Source organism: Tursiops truncatus, chromosome 13 (genome assembly GCF_011762595.2).
Source record: "Tursiops truncatus isolate mTurTru1 chromosome 13, mTurTru1.mat.Y, whole genome shotgun sequence".
Taxonomy (NCBI): domain Eukaryota; kingdom Metazoa; phylum Chordata; class Mammalia; order Artiodactyla; family Delphinidae; genus Tursiops; species Tursiops truncatus.
In genome coordinates, this window is record NC_047046.1 from 26,243,508 (window position 1) to 26,256,996 (window position 13,489).

The window sequence follows — 13,489 nt, forward strand, 5'->3', positions numbered from 1 at the left end:
AGCCAGCCGCCTCAGAAGAGCCCTCCTTCCCCAAAATTCCACCCCCGTCTGGGTCTCGCCACCTTGGCCCGGGTAGCTGCTTTAACCCTGCAGTCAAATGTGGACAGAAGCCTTCCCCTTCTCTTCCTCAGCACAGCTGAGATGAGCTGGAACAAGTCCAGAGATGTCAAACCTGAGGGATGCGGGAGGCAGGGCCCAGTGGCCTCAGACCTCCCCCCAACCCCCCACCAAGGACGGGGCCTTCAAGAAGCCAGAAACACTTTAGAAGTTATATTTTACATGTTTCTTTGTTTTTTTAAATCATGTGTTTCCTACACAATACTTTGGTTTGTTCCAGCTTGAAGATGTGAAAAATACGTTCATTGTGCAAAAGTGATGTTTTAAGGGGGGTATCTCTCTCACCTTATGGGCTTGTGGTGCTGAGACCCTGGTCCCCAAACCAGACATGAGACCCCAGGGCAAGAGGGGGCCTTGCTGGTCCCTGCTGCACCTCGGGTCCCAGTGCCTGTGAGCACCACTGGGCACCCTGACTCCCCCAGCGGAGAAGATGGCTCTCCTCCGGGCTCCGCTGCACCGGCCCCGAGGCCTTGGCAGGAGCTACTACCTCCCTGACCCTCTTTCCTCCCCTCCCCTCCTTTCCCCTCCTTACCTATCACCCTTTCCTGAGCCCCAGGGCCTTAGACTCCAACTTCGGGAGCCCAGGGGTCTCCCTGATGGGCCCAGCTCCTCTCCACAGTCCACGAGGCTCCAAGGAAGGCCCAGGGCTCCCACCGCAGTTCCTCCCAGGCAGGGAAAGCCAGCTTGCCTCCTGCTCCTTGGCCTCTTTGGGGAGGAAGCCCCGCTGGAGGGCACTCCCTGCCTGTTCAGAAGAGAGGTTTTTCTTGGGAAAGACCAGGGGTCCTTGAGACCTAGTGGGCGGTGGTGGACCCTGAGCTCTGTCCTGGAGGGGAGTGGGGGAGGGGCTCCAGGGGCTCTTTGGACGGCGGGGAGGCTGCACTTCTCAGCGTAGCCACAGAGGGGCAGCCTCAGCCTTCAGCCAGCTTCTCCCTGGTGTCCAGGTTCCTAACTTCCTTCATCCGTTCGTTCCTTCAGCAGCTATTTATTAAGCACCTTCTGGATACCAAGTCCTGGGGATCCAGTGGTGATAAAAAGTGACCAAGGTCCTCCCATGGTGTTTGCAACTTAGTGGGAGAGACCACTCTCAACCGCTGTGAACAGATGAGTAAAGGACCTTGAGAGCCGAGCTGAGTGGTGCTTAAGGAGGGGCTCCGGCAGGATGGACCTCGCTGGACTGTTTGGGGAGTGTCCATCTGAGGAGATGTCAGTGAGACCAGGTCCACGGAAGACAGGCAGCCATTGGGAGAGGCAGGAAGGACCTTCCAGGCCGGGAGGAAGAGGGGAAGCATGGGGAATGCATGTGAAGAGAGGGTGTTAGGGGAGCAGGGCCAGGGCACTTGGGTGATCGGGACAGAGGCGAGGGTAGTGTGGGCTGTGGTGGAGGCTGTGGGGGACGAGGGAGACAGGCAGATTCGACGTGTCGCTTGGAGGTAAACTGACCAGACTTGCTGATGGGTTAGGAATGAGAGGACATGGAGACTCCCAGGCCACCCGTGTGAGCAGCTGTGTGGTGGCTAGGCCGCTCTCTCAGAGCACAGGTGGGCTCGGGTGTGAACAGGAAAGGAGGGGCTCCATGTGGAAAGTGACAAACATGAGATGCTGGGGACATCCGGTTGAAAGCCAGGCTCGGGGATGTCAGCCTAGAGATGGAGATGGGCGGTGCTAGCCATGGGCGGGGTGATCAGCTCAGGAGCAGGGGCGGTGCCAGGCCAGAGGAGGAGCAGAGAGGCAGGGGGCCCATGGGTCTGGAGACGTGGGTGTGCAGCCACTGCAGAGGCCTTCAGGGTGTCTGCAGGGCCTGTAGCGGGGCGGACCCCTTCCTCCCTCCCTCCCTTCCTCCCTCCCTCCCTTCCTCCCTCCCTCCCTTCCTCTCTCCCTCCCTTCCTCCCTCCCTCCCACCTGTCTCTCAGGGTCCCACCCACGTGGCATCCTTAGGAACTGGTCACTGATGTGCCCCCAGTGGACTGAGAGCTCCCTGCCCCAGCAGCGGGCAGAGTCCTCCAGTCAGAGGTTCTCTTCTGCACGGCCCAGACCTGAGGGTGGCCATCCCATGCTTTTGGAGGAGAGGAAGGAGGTCTCGGCAGAAGCCCTTCTCTGCTCACTTAAAAACCTTCCCAGAGAACTTGCACCTTCAGAAAGGTAGAGTAGATGTGTCCTTCTTGGTTCCTCCTGCTCAGTACAACACAGAACTCTGGACGTTATGTGTAAAGACTCAAAAAGGTTGAAAGAAGATGGCAGACCAGCTAGGGATCTGGGGACCTGAGGATACCTTGATCTGAATGAAAATGAAAAGGCAACATGTCAGAACTTCCCTGGTGGTCTAGTGGTTAAAAATCTACCTTCCAATGCAGGGGACTCGGGTTTGATCTCTGGTCGGGGAACTAAGATCCCACATGCCGCGGGGCAACTAATCCCATGCACCTCAACTAGAGAGAAGCCTGGGTGCCTCAATGAAAGATCCCACATGCCACAACGAAGATCTTGCATGCTGCAACTGAGACCCAATGCAGGGCTTCCCTGGTGGCACAGTGGTTAAGAATCTGCCTGCCAATGCAGGGACATGGGTTTGAGCCCTAGTCTGGGAAGATCTCACATGCTGCAGAGCAACTAAGCCCATGTGCCACAACTACTGAGCCCGCGTGCCACAACTACTGAAGCCCATGCTCTGCAACAAGAGAAGCCACCACAGTGAGAAGCCCGCACACCACAACAAAGAGTAGCCCCCGCTCACCACAACTAGAGAAAGCCCGTGCTCAGCAACAAAGGCCCAACGCAGACAAAAAAAAGACCCAGTGCAGCCAAATAAGTAAATAAATATTTTTTTTTAAAAGAAAACGTCAAATTTTGTGGCACCCCAGCTACAGCTGTGCTGAGAGGGAAATTTGTAGCACTAAAAGCATACATTAAGGAAGGAAAAAAAAAATCTTAAATCAGTAATCTAAGCTCCTCAAGAATCTAGAAAAAGAAAAATAAGAGCAGAATGAAACCCAAAGCAAGCAGAAAAAAAGAAATAATAAACACCAGAGCAGAAATCAATGAAGTTAAAAGCAGAAAAACAGAGAAAGTCAGTGAAACAACTGGGTCTTCCACAAGATCAATAAAATTGACAAACTTCTAGGAAGCCCGACAAAGAAGAAAGAGAAGACAATTTAAAATATCAAGAATGAAATGGGAGCATTACTGCAAACCCTGCCAACGTCAAAAGGATAATAAGGGGATACTGTGAACAACTCTACGTGTGTAAATTCGACAACTTAGATGAAATGGACCAGTTCCTCAAAAAACACAACCTACTACGACTCACACAAGACTCAGTAGAATATGAATAGGCCTATACTTGTTAAGGAAATGATTTGCAGGTCTAGATAGTTTAATTGGAGAATTTTACCAAACAGTTAAAGAAAAGTTAATACCAATTCTGCATGATTTTTTCCCCAGAAAATAGAAGAGGGGGAATACTTCCCAGTTCATCTTCTGAAGTTAATATTACCCTGATACCAAAACCAGATAAAACAGTCCCCCCGCAAAAGAACAAGTCTGTCATAGATACACATATATATGAATGTTCTTAACTAAATATTAGCAAATAGAAGCTCCTCTCCCTACAAAAGAAATTCATGACCAAACGCTGGTTCCATATTTGAAATTCAGTCAGTGTAATTCACCGTCTTAAAAACCACATGATCATATCAGAGCAGAAATAGGATCTTATAATATTTTGCATCTATTCATGATCAAACTCTCACAAAGTAACAATAGAAAAAAATAACAGAAGAATTACCTTGACACGATGAGGAGCATCTACAAAACTCCAACCACTACGTTATACTTACTGGTGAGGACTGAATGGAATGCTTTCTCCTAAGGTAAGGAACAGGACAGGGATGTCTGCTCTCACCAGTCTTATCACAGTCCTGGAGGGTGTAGCCAGTGAAATAAGGCAAGAAAAGAAAACGCACACAGGTTGAAAAGGAAGAAATAAAACTGACTCTACAGATGACAAAATTGTCAAAAAATCTAAATGTACCCCCCCAAATTCTTGCATTAATAAGTGAGTTTAGTAAGATTGCAGGATATTATATAAACATATAAAAACCAACTGTATTTTTGTATACTAGTAATGAACATGTTGACACTGAAATTAAAAATACAACACCACTTACAGTTGCTCAGAAATGAAATGCTTAGGTATAAATCCAACAAAACATTTTTAGGATTTATATGCTGAAAAGTATAGGTGCTGATGAAAGAAATAAAAGGAAATGTAAGTAAATGGAGAAACATATCATGTTTATGAATTCCAAGACACAAAGATGTCAGTTCTTCCCAAATTGATATATGGTATACAGCACAGTTCCTATGAAAATCCTAGCAAGAGTTTTTGTAGATGTAGATGAGATTCTGGAATTTATATGGAAAGGCAAAGGATCTAGAATACTCCAAGTAACTTTCAAGAAGAATAAAGTGGGAAGACTCCATCTACCTGGTTTTAAGACTTACTACGTATATACTTGATACAGTAATTATGACTGTGGTATTGGCAGAGGGATAGAACCGGAGATCAGTGGCACAGAATGAGAACTCAGAAATAGACCCACAGAAACATGCCCAGCTGAGTTTTGACAAAGATGCAAAAGCAGTTGAATGGAGGAAGGATTACCTTTCCACAAGTAGTACTGGAGCAACTGGACATCTATAGGCAAGAAAATGGACATCGACCCAAGTCTCACACCTTACACAAAAATTGGCTCAGAATGGTGCACGGACTTATGTAAAATACAAAACTCCACAGCATTTAGAGAAAGTAGAAGAAAATATTCAGGGTCTGGGGCTAGGCAATGAGTACTTAGACTTGACCCCCAGAGCATGATTCATAAAGAGAAAAAATGATAAATTGGACTTCATCAAAATTGCAGAACTTTGCTCTGCAAAAGTCCGTTAGGAGGATGAGAGGAAGCTGCAGCATGAGAGAAAATGTTTGCAAACCAGTACCTGGGAGAGGACTAGGATCTAATATGTGTAAAGAACCCTCAAAACTCGTTGGGAAACACACACACGGGGACCCGCTGGAAAGAAGGCAGAAGACGGGAGGAGACGCTTCAACGGGGAGGATGTAGACGTGCAGTTAGGGGATGCAGACTGGACGCCACAGCAGGGAGACTGTCGAGCGGCTGAAATGGCAAATGTGACAGTACTAGGTGCAGTTAACTTCCAACTGCCATGTGACCCAGCAGTCACCATCCTGGACGTTTACCCCAGAGAAACAAAAACTCTGAACACATACTTACAGCAGATTTATTGGTAATAGCCAGAAACTGGAGACCAGTCAGATGTCTTTCCATGGGCGAGAGGCTCACCAAACAGGCAGGTACACGGTGCAGAGCAGTCGCTTGGAGTCGGAGAGGAACTCTGGGTCTGCAGATTGACGTGGGCGGCCTGTCACGGAGGTGACATACCACATGATCCCATTCAAGCCACACTCTGGAAGCGACAACGTGGGGAACAGGTGGTGGTTGCCAGGGACTGGAGGGTGGGGAGTGGATGTGACTGTAAAGAGGGAGACAGAAACGTCCTGAGTCTTGATGGAGCCGACGTCAGCACCCAGGCTGTGATGTTGTGCTGAGGCCCACAAGCTCTTCCCCCGGGGAGTCAGGGTGAAGGATGCGGGTGGTTGTATTTCTTACAATTACATGTGGATCTACACTTACCTCAAGATGAAAACTTTAGTTTAAAAAAAAACACCTCCCCAGATGCCCACCATTGGTGGGAGAAGACCTAGCCCCATGGTGTGTTTCCTGCCCACTGCTCTGTCCCCTGCCCTTTGCCCCATCCACCTCTCCAGCCCCTTGCTGTGCTACCCACAGCCTGGGTGTCAGTGACCGGCCCTGTAACACAGGCCCTGGGGCTTCCCGGTCCTGCAGGACATCTCTGCTGGCAGAGCACACGGGCACAGCAGGAGGCCCTTGTGGGCTGTGAGAGGGGGGCCTGGAGGCAGTGGGGCCGGCTGGGCAGAGAGGGTGTGCCTCCCGGGTGCAGTGGAAAGCAGGGGTGAGGTTGAGGACCAAAATCTAAAGTAGGGGGTGAGTTTTCTCCCATTACTGAAGACTGCTGTTTGTTTGATTTTGTACCTCACTTTTGTGCTCACCAGGTCATATCATTTGTTATTTGCAAACAAGCAGATTTTTTTTAAATTTTAATTTTTATTTATTTTTGGCTGCGTTGGGTCTTCGTTTCTGTGTGCAGCCTTTCTCTAGTTGAGGTGAGCTGGGGCTAGTCTTCATTGCAGTGTGTGGGCTTCTCATTGCAGTGGCTCCTCTTGTCGCGGAGCGCAGGCTCTAGGCGTGCAGGCTTCAGTTGTTGTGGCGTGTGGGTTCAGTAGTTGTGGCTCGCCGGCTCTAGAGCGCAGGCTCAGTAGTTGTGGTGCTCAGGCTTAGTTGCTCTGCGGCATGTGGGATCTTCCTGGACCACCTCAAACCCGTGTCCCCTGCATTGGCAGGCGGATTCTTAACCACTGTGCCCGCAGGGAAGCCCCAAACAAGCAGATATTGAAAGTGGAGTCAGGGGTGGGGGAAAGGTGGAGGCGACCAAGGGCCTCAGTGAAGACAAGGCTTTGATTTCCTTTGGGTCCCCGTGCAGCTGTCACCTTTAGGGGCAGGGGAAAGACAGAGATTCTGTTCTTACTCTTGTAGAAGCCCAGCGTCACCTCAGGGCCCTGAATCATCTTCCACTGGGAAGAGGTCGGGTGGGGGACAAGGATGGTGTGCCCAGCGAAGATCCAGTCAGACCGTGAGGAGGATGTCAGCAGGGCTGCACACACGCACGCGCACACACGTGCACACACGCACACCCCCGGTTCTCCCGGCCCACAGGTGTACGCCCACGCGGGTGCCACACTGGATGGGAAGATGTACATCACGTGCGGCCGCCGGGGCGAGGACTACCTGAAGGAGACCCACTGCTATGACCCGGGCAGCGACACCTGGCACACGCTGGCTGACGGGCCAGTGCGGCGGGCCTGGCATGGCATGGCCACCCTCCTGGACAAGCTGTACGTGGTCGGGGGCAGCAACAACGATGCGGGCTACAGGAGGGACGTGCACCAGGTGAGCGGCAGGGTGCCTACCTTCTGCTAGTCACCGATAAAAATTGCCGTGGGGGCAGGTTTCCCTTGTAACAGACTAATTTTTAGAGCAGTTTTAGGCTCACAGCCAAGTTGAGCAGGAAGATTTCCCGTGTGCCCCCGGCCCCCACACACCATGGCCTCCCCAGGCTCAGCATCCACCAGAGGGTGTCATTGTTATAACCGATGACCCTACACTGGCCCGGGGTCACTGCTGGTGATGCACATTCTGTGGGTTTAGACAGATGGCATGTATGCACCATTAGAGTATCACACGGAAGAGTTTCACTTGTCTTTATTATTATTAAAAACTTTAATTACATAAAGTTAATGTAACCACATTGCAGAGCTTTGAAAAAATGGAGAAGGGTGAAGAAAAACTCCCATAACCTGGCCCTGTGCCACTAGCTTCAGCCCTCCTACCTGTGCATGGTTTCCACTTAATTGTCCTCAAAGAGCATCATCCCATTTGGTTTCTGGCTCAAGTTTGTTGTGGGCGTGTCTTCTAGTTTGATGACCACCCCACCCCCACCCCACCCAGTGGCTGTGCAGAATTCCACCAAACTGGTGACGTTTGGGTTGGTCAAGTTGTGGCTATTCCAGGTAACATTTCAAGTAATATTTGCTTTATAGAGCTTTTGGGTATTTTGGGGTATTTCCTGAGGTGAGAGCAGTGGTTCTCTTAAGTGTGGTCCCCGGGCCAGCAGCACCCACATCACATGAGAACTCATAAGAAATGCAGATTCTCTGGCCCCTCCCAGACCCACTGAGTTGGAAGTTCCTGGGTGGGATCCTCCAGTGTTGAGAACCATTGGGCTCTAGCGTTTTCATTTTCTATTGCAGCCAGGACAAATCACCACAAATTTAGCCACTTAAATCAACACAAGTGTGTTACACGCCTGTGGCTCTTACCAGACGGCAATCCAGGGGTCTTTCCTTTGTGGGGCCTGGGGAGGATCCACATCCTCCTCACTTAGGGTGTCGGTGGAGTTCAGTTCCCTGTGGTTGTAGGACTCAGGTCCCGATTCCTTGGCTGCTGTGGCCTGAAGCCCTTCTTGGCTTCTAAAAGACTCCACGTCCCCCGGGTCAGGCCCCTTCCTCTTCTAAGCCAGCAGCGGCAGCTTCCCCTCCCTTTTCAGCCCCCACCAGACTTTCCCTTCTGTTTCCAAGGGCTTGTGTGACTAGGTGGGTCCCCCCAAAAATCCAGGATAACCTCCCATCTCCATGTCCCCACCCTAATGAGTCTGTAGGGTCCTTCTTGCCATGTAAAGTAATACAAGTCCCAGAGATCTGAGCACAGGCTCCTTGGAAGGCCATTCCTCCTCCTGCGGCTGGTGAACCGGAGGGGATCATCATTGAGTCAGAGGGTAGTGTCCGAGTGGCTCTTGATAATTTTGCACGTTGCTGTGCTGGCTGGTCAGACAGGTGCACAGCAGGACAGCTTCACCACGCCTCCACCAGCCCCGGGCTTGTGCCTTTTCTTCCCCAGTGGCTGCTGGTTAACAGCTGACAATTTGTCCCTGATGTTTTATTTTGCATTTCTTGGATTACTGGTAGGCTGAACATTTTCCCATGTATTTGTTTACTGTTTGTAGTAATTTTGAAGAGAAGAGATTTTTTTTTTTTTTTGGCTGCACTGCATGGCTTGTGGGATCTTAGTTCCCTGACCAGGGATCAAACCCAGGCCCCAGCAGTGAAAGCACTGAGTCCCAACCACTGGACCGCCAGGGATCCCCCAAGAGAATGTTGATGGTCATCATGAGTTAGCAAGCACCTGTTTCCTTATTTTATCTGCACCTCCCCCATTGCTGGGTGTGCATGGGGTCTGAGTCTTCAGCTTCAGTGGCGGAGGGGAGTGAGCTGGCACCCCCAGACCAACTGGAAGACACCCACACGCCTGGGGCCACAGGCTGGCTGAGGGGCCAGAGCGTCAGCCTGGCCCGAGCCCTTCCTCTGGGGGGTGCGTTTGCCCACAGCCCCACTGCATCCCTCAGCCTCATATGTGAGCCTGGGGCCTTGCCTTGCAGGTGGCCTGCTACAGCTGCAAGTCCGGGCAGTGGTCATCCGTCTGCCCGCTCCCAGCAGGGCACGGTGAGCCCGGAATCGCTGTGCTAGACAACAGGATCTACGTGCTGGGTGGCCGCTCGCACAACCGGGGCAGCCGCACTGGCTATGTGCACATCTATGACGTGGAGAAGGACTGCTGGGAGGAGGGCCCACAGCTGGACAACTCCATCTCGGGCCTGGCGGCCTGCGTGCTCACCCTGCCGCGGTCCCTGCTCCTTGAGCCGCCCCGCGGGACGCCTGACCGCAGCCAGGCCGACCCGGACTTCGCCTCTGAGGTGATGAGTGTGTCTGACTGGGAGGAGTTCGACAACTCCAGTGAGGACTAGGGTCCCAGGCCAGGTCGGGGGTGCGGGGGGTGGTAGCTCCCAGCTTCCCCCACAGCACTTTGCCCTGGAGCACTTGACCCCAGGCTAGCAGCGGCCTTCCCTCCCGCCACCTCCCATCGGCAGGTATTTTTGGGGCCCTGCAGACCTGTGGCTGTGGATCACCCCACAGTGGGAAACCTTCGGGAAGGGCTCGGTCCCCTGAAGTTCACCGGGCTCTCTCCTCCTCAGCAGGGACGGGCTGTGCCACCACCAGCTGTCCTGGCCTCCCTGCTCCCTGGTTGTGGTTCCTACTGGGCCGAGAGGGCGCCCTTCTCCCAAGGGACCTGGGGACTGGCCCCTGGTGAGGGGGCCAGGGCACATCTTGTCCCTCTCGTCGGCAGGGAGGGGGCGTGCTGAGCCCATCGCCTGCCTAGCAGCTCCCAGGGCCGGAGGGGGAGAGAAATCCATCAGGTTGCCTGAGGCTGATTCTGTGATAAAATGATGCCCTCTAGCTGGGCTTTTCGGCCCCCATGTTGTTGATAAATGAAATAAATCATCTTACACGAGGTGTGCATTGCTTTCCTTTGGCCATGGCCTCACTTCCTTTCACAGCCTGTCCAAGGCTGCAGCCCTGGAAGCTTGATTTCTGGGGGGCAGAGCTGTTGGGGGCGATGGGAGGCCGAGAGCCCACCCCCAGGCTAGAAGGGTGTCACCAGGACGCCCGCCGCAGTCTGGTGACAGCTGGTTGCCCACCCACTTGAGCATTTTCCCTGGTGAGGACCTCTTCTCTGAACTTTAGTCCAATCCCAGGTGGCCATCTCAGCCCCAAGTAAAGCCTAGCACCTAGGGAGGGAGAGAGAGATGCCTGGGCCTGCCCACCTCCTGCATCTGAGCATGTAGCGGGGAGGGGGCGCTGCATTTCCTCCAAGTGAGTCTCCAGGGCCATGCTCCAGCAGGTGGGACCTGTGGGCAGGCAGGGCTTCCAGCACCAACCTCACTTCTGCACAGCCCAGCCTCCATCTGAACACCCCCCCTCCTTTGGGGTCCTCGTACCACACCCCCTGCAGACCCCTAGGCCCGGGCATGGATCTGGAAAAACCCCCAGTGCTCTGTTCTCTGTTCTTTCCCGGCCACCTGGGACAGCTGGGTCTTTGTCCCTGTGCCTTGCCTAGAGCCTGCTGCCCTGGCGCCCTGCCATGGAAGAGGGGGGCAGAGGGACGGTGTGTGCTCCTTGGTGGGAGGAAGGGCATGGGGGGTGCAGGCAGCCAGCTGCTCTGGACTCCTTTGGGGGTACCCTAAAGATGGGTGTGGGGGCGAGGCAGTCGCGGTGTGTGTGACTGCTGTCTTGGGGCCCAGGTACCTCTGAGGAAACGTGCCCTACTCCCTAAGCCCACGTGACATCATGCACTTACTCTTCAGGTGGCAAGCCCAGGGTTGACTCTGATGGTCGCTTCCAGTGGGACAGGATGGCCACTTCTCCAGTGTCATCCTCCTGCTCCCAAGGGTGAGGTGTGGGAATGTGAGTTTGGAGTAGGAACCCAGCACTTCCTGTCTCTGCCAGCACCTTGCAGGCCAGGGCTGCAGTCCCTGCAGACCCCAGAGGTTCCTGGGAAGGAGAGCCAGAAATGTCTGCCTCCGCCCCCAAAATGTGTCCGAGGTTGCCAGTGCTATCTCCCCACCCAGACACCAAGGCACAGCTTTTGCAAGAGACCTCTGGTCTGCAGTGGAGGCGGGGAAAGGTCTGTGAGGCCCCACAGGGCATGGGGTGGGGTAGACATGAGCCCTGGAAGGGATCCTGAGAGCTGGGCAGCAGCCTAGCCCTGCCACTGTTCGGTCTAGCATTCACCCACCGCTAGCAGCCCACCAGCTCCTGCCCCTGGGCCCAGGCAGCCAGCTTGCCAGCTTGGCAGGCTTTCAGGCCCTGCATTCAAGCCTTTGCTTCACTCGTGGCTCATCCCTTTCTGTCTGCAAAATCCTCACCCTTCAAAGTTGGCCTCCCCCAGGAAGTCATCCCAGTCAGAACCGGTCGGCCCAGGCTCCTGGCTCCCACGGTCTGCATGCTGGTCAGTCATATGGGTGCCTATGAACCCCCAGCTTCCTCAGCCTGGTATTCACCTGGCACAGGCTGGGCAGACAGACGATCGTCCACTCCACCTGCACTCAGTTTCCTGATGGAGATGTGGTGGTTGGTACAGACGTGGGCCCTGCCCTCAACACCTGAACTCACCATCAAGTGCAAGGTGGCTGCGACAGGACACAGGCGGGGGGCTGTGGGTCTGAGACGAGGCTGGTGACGGTCCTGTCCTGCGGGCACCAGACACAGGTGGTACACGGATGGGGTGGGTAGAGATTTGTGACATTCAGGCATTCAGGTGTTGCCCCCACAGAGGTGGGGTTGTGGGGCGGGAAGCAGCCCTGGGGAGAGATGAGGGAGTTTGAGATGCCTGTCCATGAACCCAGTCTAGCTAGGGCGATGCCTCTAAAGTCAGGAGCTGGGCAGACAGTGCAGCCACACAGACCTCTGCTGGCCTCCATTGCTGGCAGCCAACGGGGGTTCCATGGGAGGGGCCCGGGCACTGCTGAATTCAGGGCCATGGACAGGCAGAGCTGCCCAGAAGTGGTTGGCCTTTTTACTTGTCCCAGAGAAGTGTTTGCATTCATGACCACATGGGTGCAACTTCCCTGCCACCCTCCCCAGCTGTGCCTCCGTCCTGCACCAGAATGGCTCAGGGAAGGGCCCTAACCTCCGAAGCTCCCTCCCATCCCAACTTCTGCCAGCCTGGTGATGCCCACAGCCTTGGGCCTTTCAGTGGCCCTTATTCCAGGCCCCCTCCGCCAGCCCCACCCTTCCAGATGGGGCCCCCGCATAACTGAGGCAGGACGCCACCTCCCCTCCTCAGCAGCTGCCCTCTCCCTGCCCAGGCCCTTCCACCAACTCTCAGGTCCTCAAAAGCCCAGCTCATCTTTTCGGGGACCTGTCTGCCCCCCTTTCTGTTCCATCCCCAGCCCTGCCCGTCCTGCCCACCCCATGGGCCTGGGGTTGGGTCTGACCCCTCTGTTTCCTGGGCCCAGGGTTCCTCTTCCTCCTGGTCCCCCTAGGCCCTCCTCACCCCCTTTCTCTGCTGCCCCTGCACTGCTCTGTGCTGTCACCCCACCCCTCCCGAGGCAGGAGCTCCCACGACTCCAGCCCTGACTCCACCTTCTGGACTTTCTCCTTGGTGACTAGCGGCCTCCAGCCCATCGTCACACCTTGACAGGGGCTGCAGGCAGGGTCTCAGTCCTGGAGCTGTCCCCCCACCACCACCATACCGCCTCCCTCAGCCTCCGACACCTGCCTTTACCTCCATATTCTCTCAGAGCCCGCGCGGAGCCATTCTGCTCCCAACATCTCTCCAGTCTGTTTCTACGGGGGCCCCTTCACCCAGGCCTCTCTGGTCCAGACCGAGTCTACTCACAGGCCTCAAGCATCCGGCTCCGCCGTCGCTGCAGGCTTTGATTGCGCCCGGCGCTCGGGAGGCGCTGACCGCACAGCCGGACATAGAAGGGCCTCACGGGGGGAGCAGAAGCCGGCTTGCAGCCTTGACCTGGAGGTTCCGAGGCGCCGCTGGCCAGGGGGCTTTCGTGCGTCGCGCCTGGTCCCCACCCGCTTCCCGCCCCGGGCCTGGCCTCGCCGGGAGCGCGCAGGGGCCGCTTCTCTGGTGGGTGTCTGGGGAAGGGAGGGAAAGGCAAGGCGACCGGTGATTCCTCCGGAGGGCCCCTTCCAAGTTCGCCCCCAAGTTTGCGCGCGGCCGCGTGGGGGCGGGGGCCGCGCGGAGGGGCGGTGGCGCGGCCGGAGGGTGGGGTCTGGCGCGCGGGGCGGGCGCTGCCGCCTGGCCGGCCG

At 54.9% G+C, this 13,489-nt stretch overlaps 1 protein-coding gene and 1 long non-coding RNA gene across 9 annotated transcripts in view; one reads left to right on the forward strand and one right to left on the reverse strand.

The window, feature by feature from the left end:
• The window catches only part of KLHL22 (kelch like family member 22), a 26,569-nt gene extending 16,394 nt beyond the window's left edge, over positions 1 to 10,175 (forward strand). For 5 of the 7 annotated variants that reach the window (XM_033837424.2, XM_033837418.2, XM_033837423.2 and 2 more), the window contains exons 6-7: positions 6,987 to 7,220; positions 9,265 to 10,175. In XM_033837424.2, coding sequence (XP_033693315.1) covers positions 6,987 to 7,220; positions 9,265 to 9,630 — 600 coding nt within the window. In that variant the 3' untranslated portion in view covers positions 9,631 to 10,175. Of the gene's footprint in view, positions 1 to 6,986; positions 7,221 to 7,746; positions 7,841 to 9,231 lie in introns of all 7 variants that reach the window. The other 2 variants (XM_033837419.2, XM_033837421.2) reach the window with 2 other exon arrangements.
• LOC117307666 (uncharacterized) lies at positions 1,994 to 13,470 on the reverse strand. Of its 2 annotated transcripts, none has more exons than XR_012325279.1 (3): positions 13,065 to 13,470; positions 11,022 to 12,024; positions 1,994 to 5,664 (listed from the first exon to the last, which is right to left on the reverse strand). It is a non-coding gene; the product is annotated as an uncharacterized lncRNA (long non-coding RNA). The 2 variants fall into 2 exon arrangements; XR_012325280.1 differs by having other exon boundaries at positions 1,999 to 4,031; positions 5,406 to 12,024.
• Positions 13,471 to 13,489: the final 19 nt, after the last annotated feature.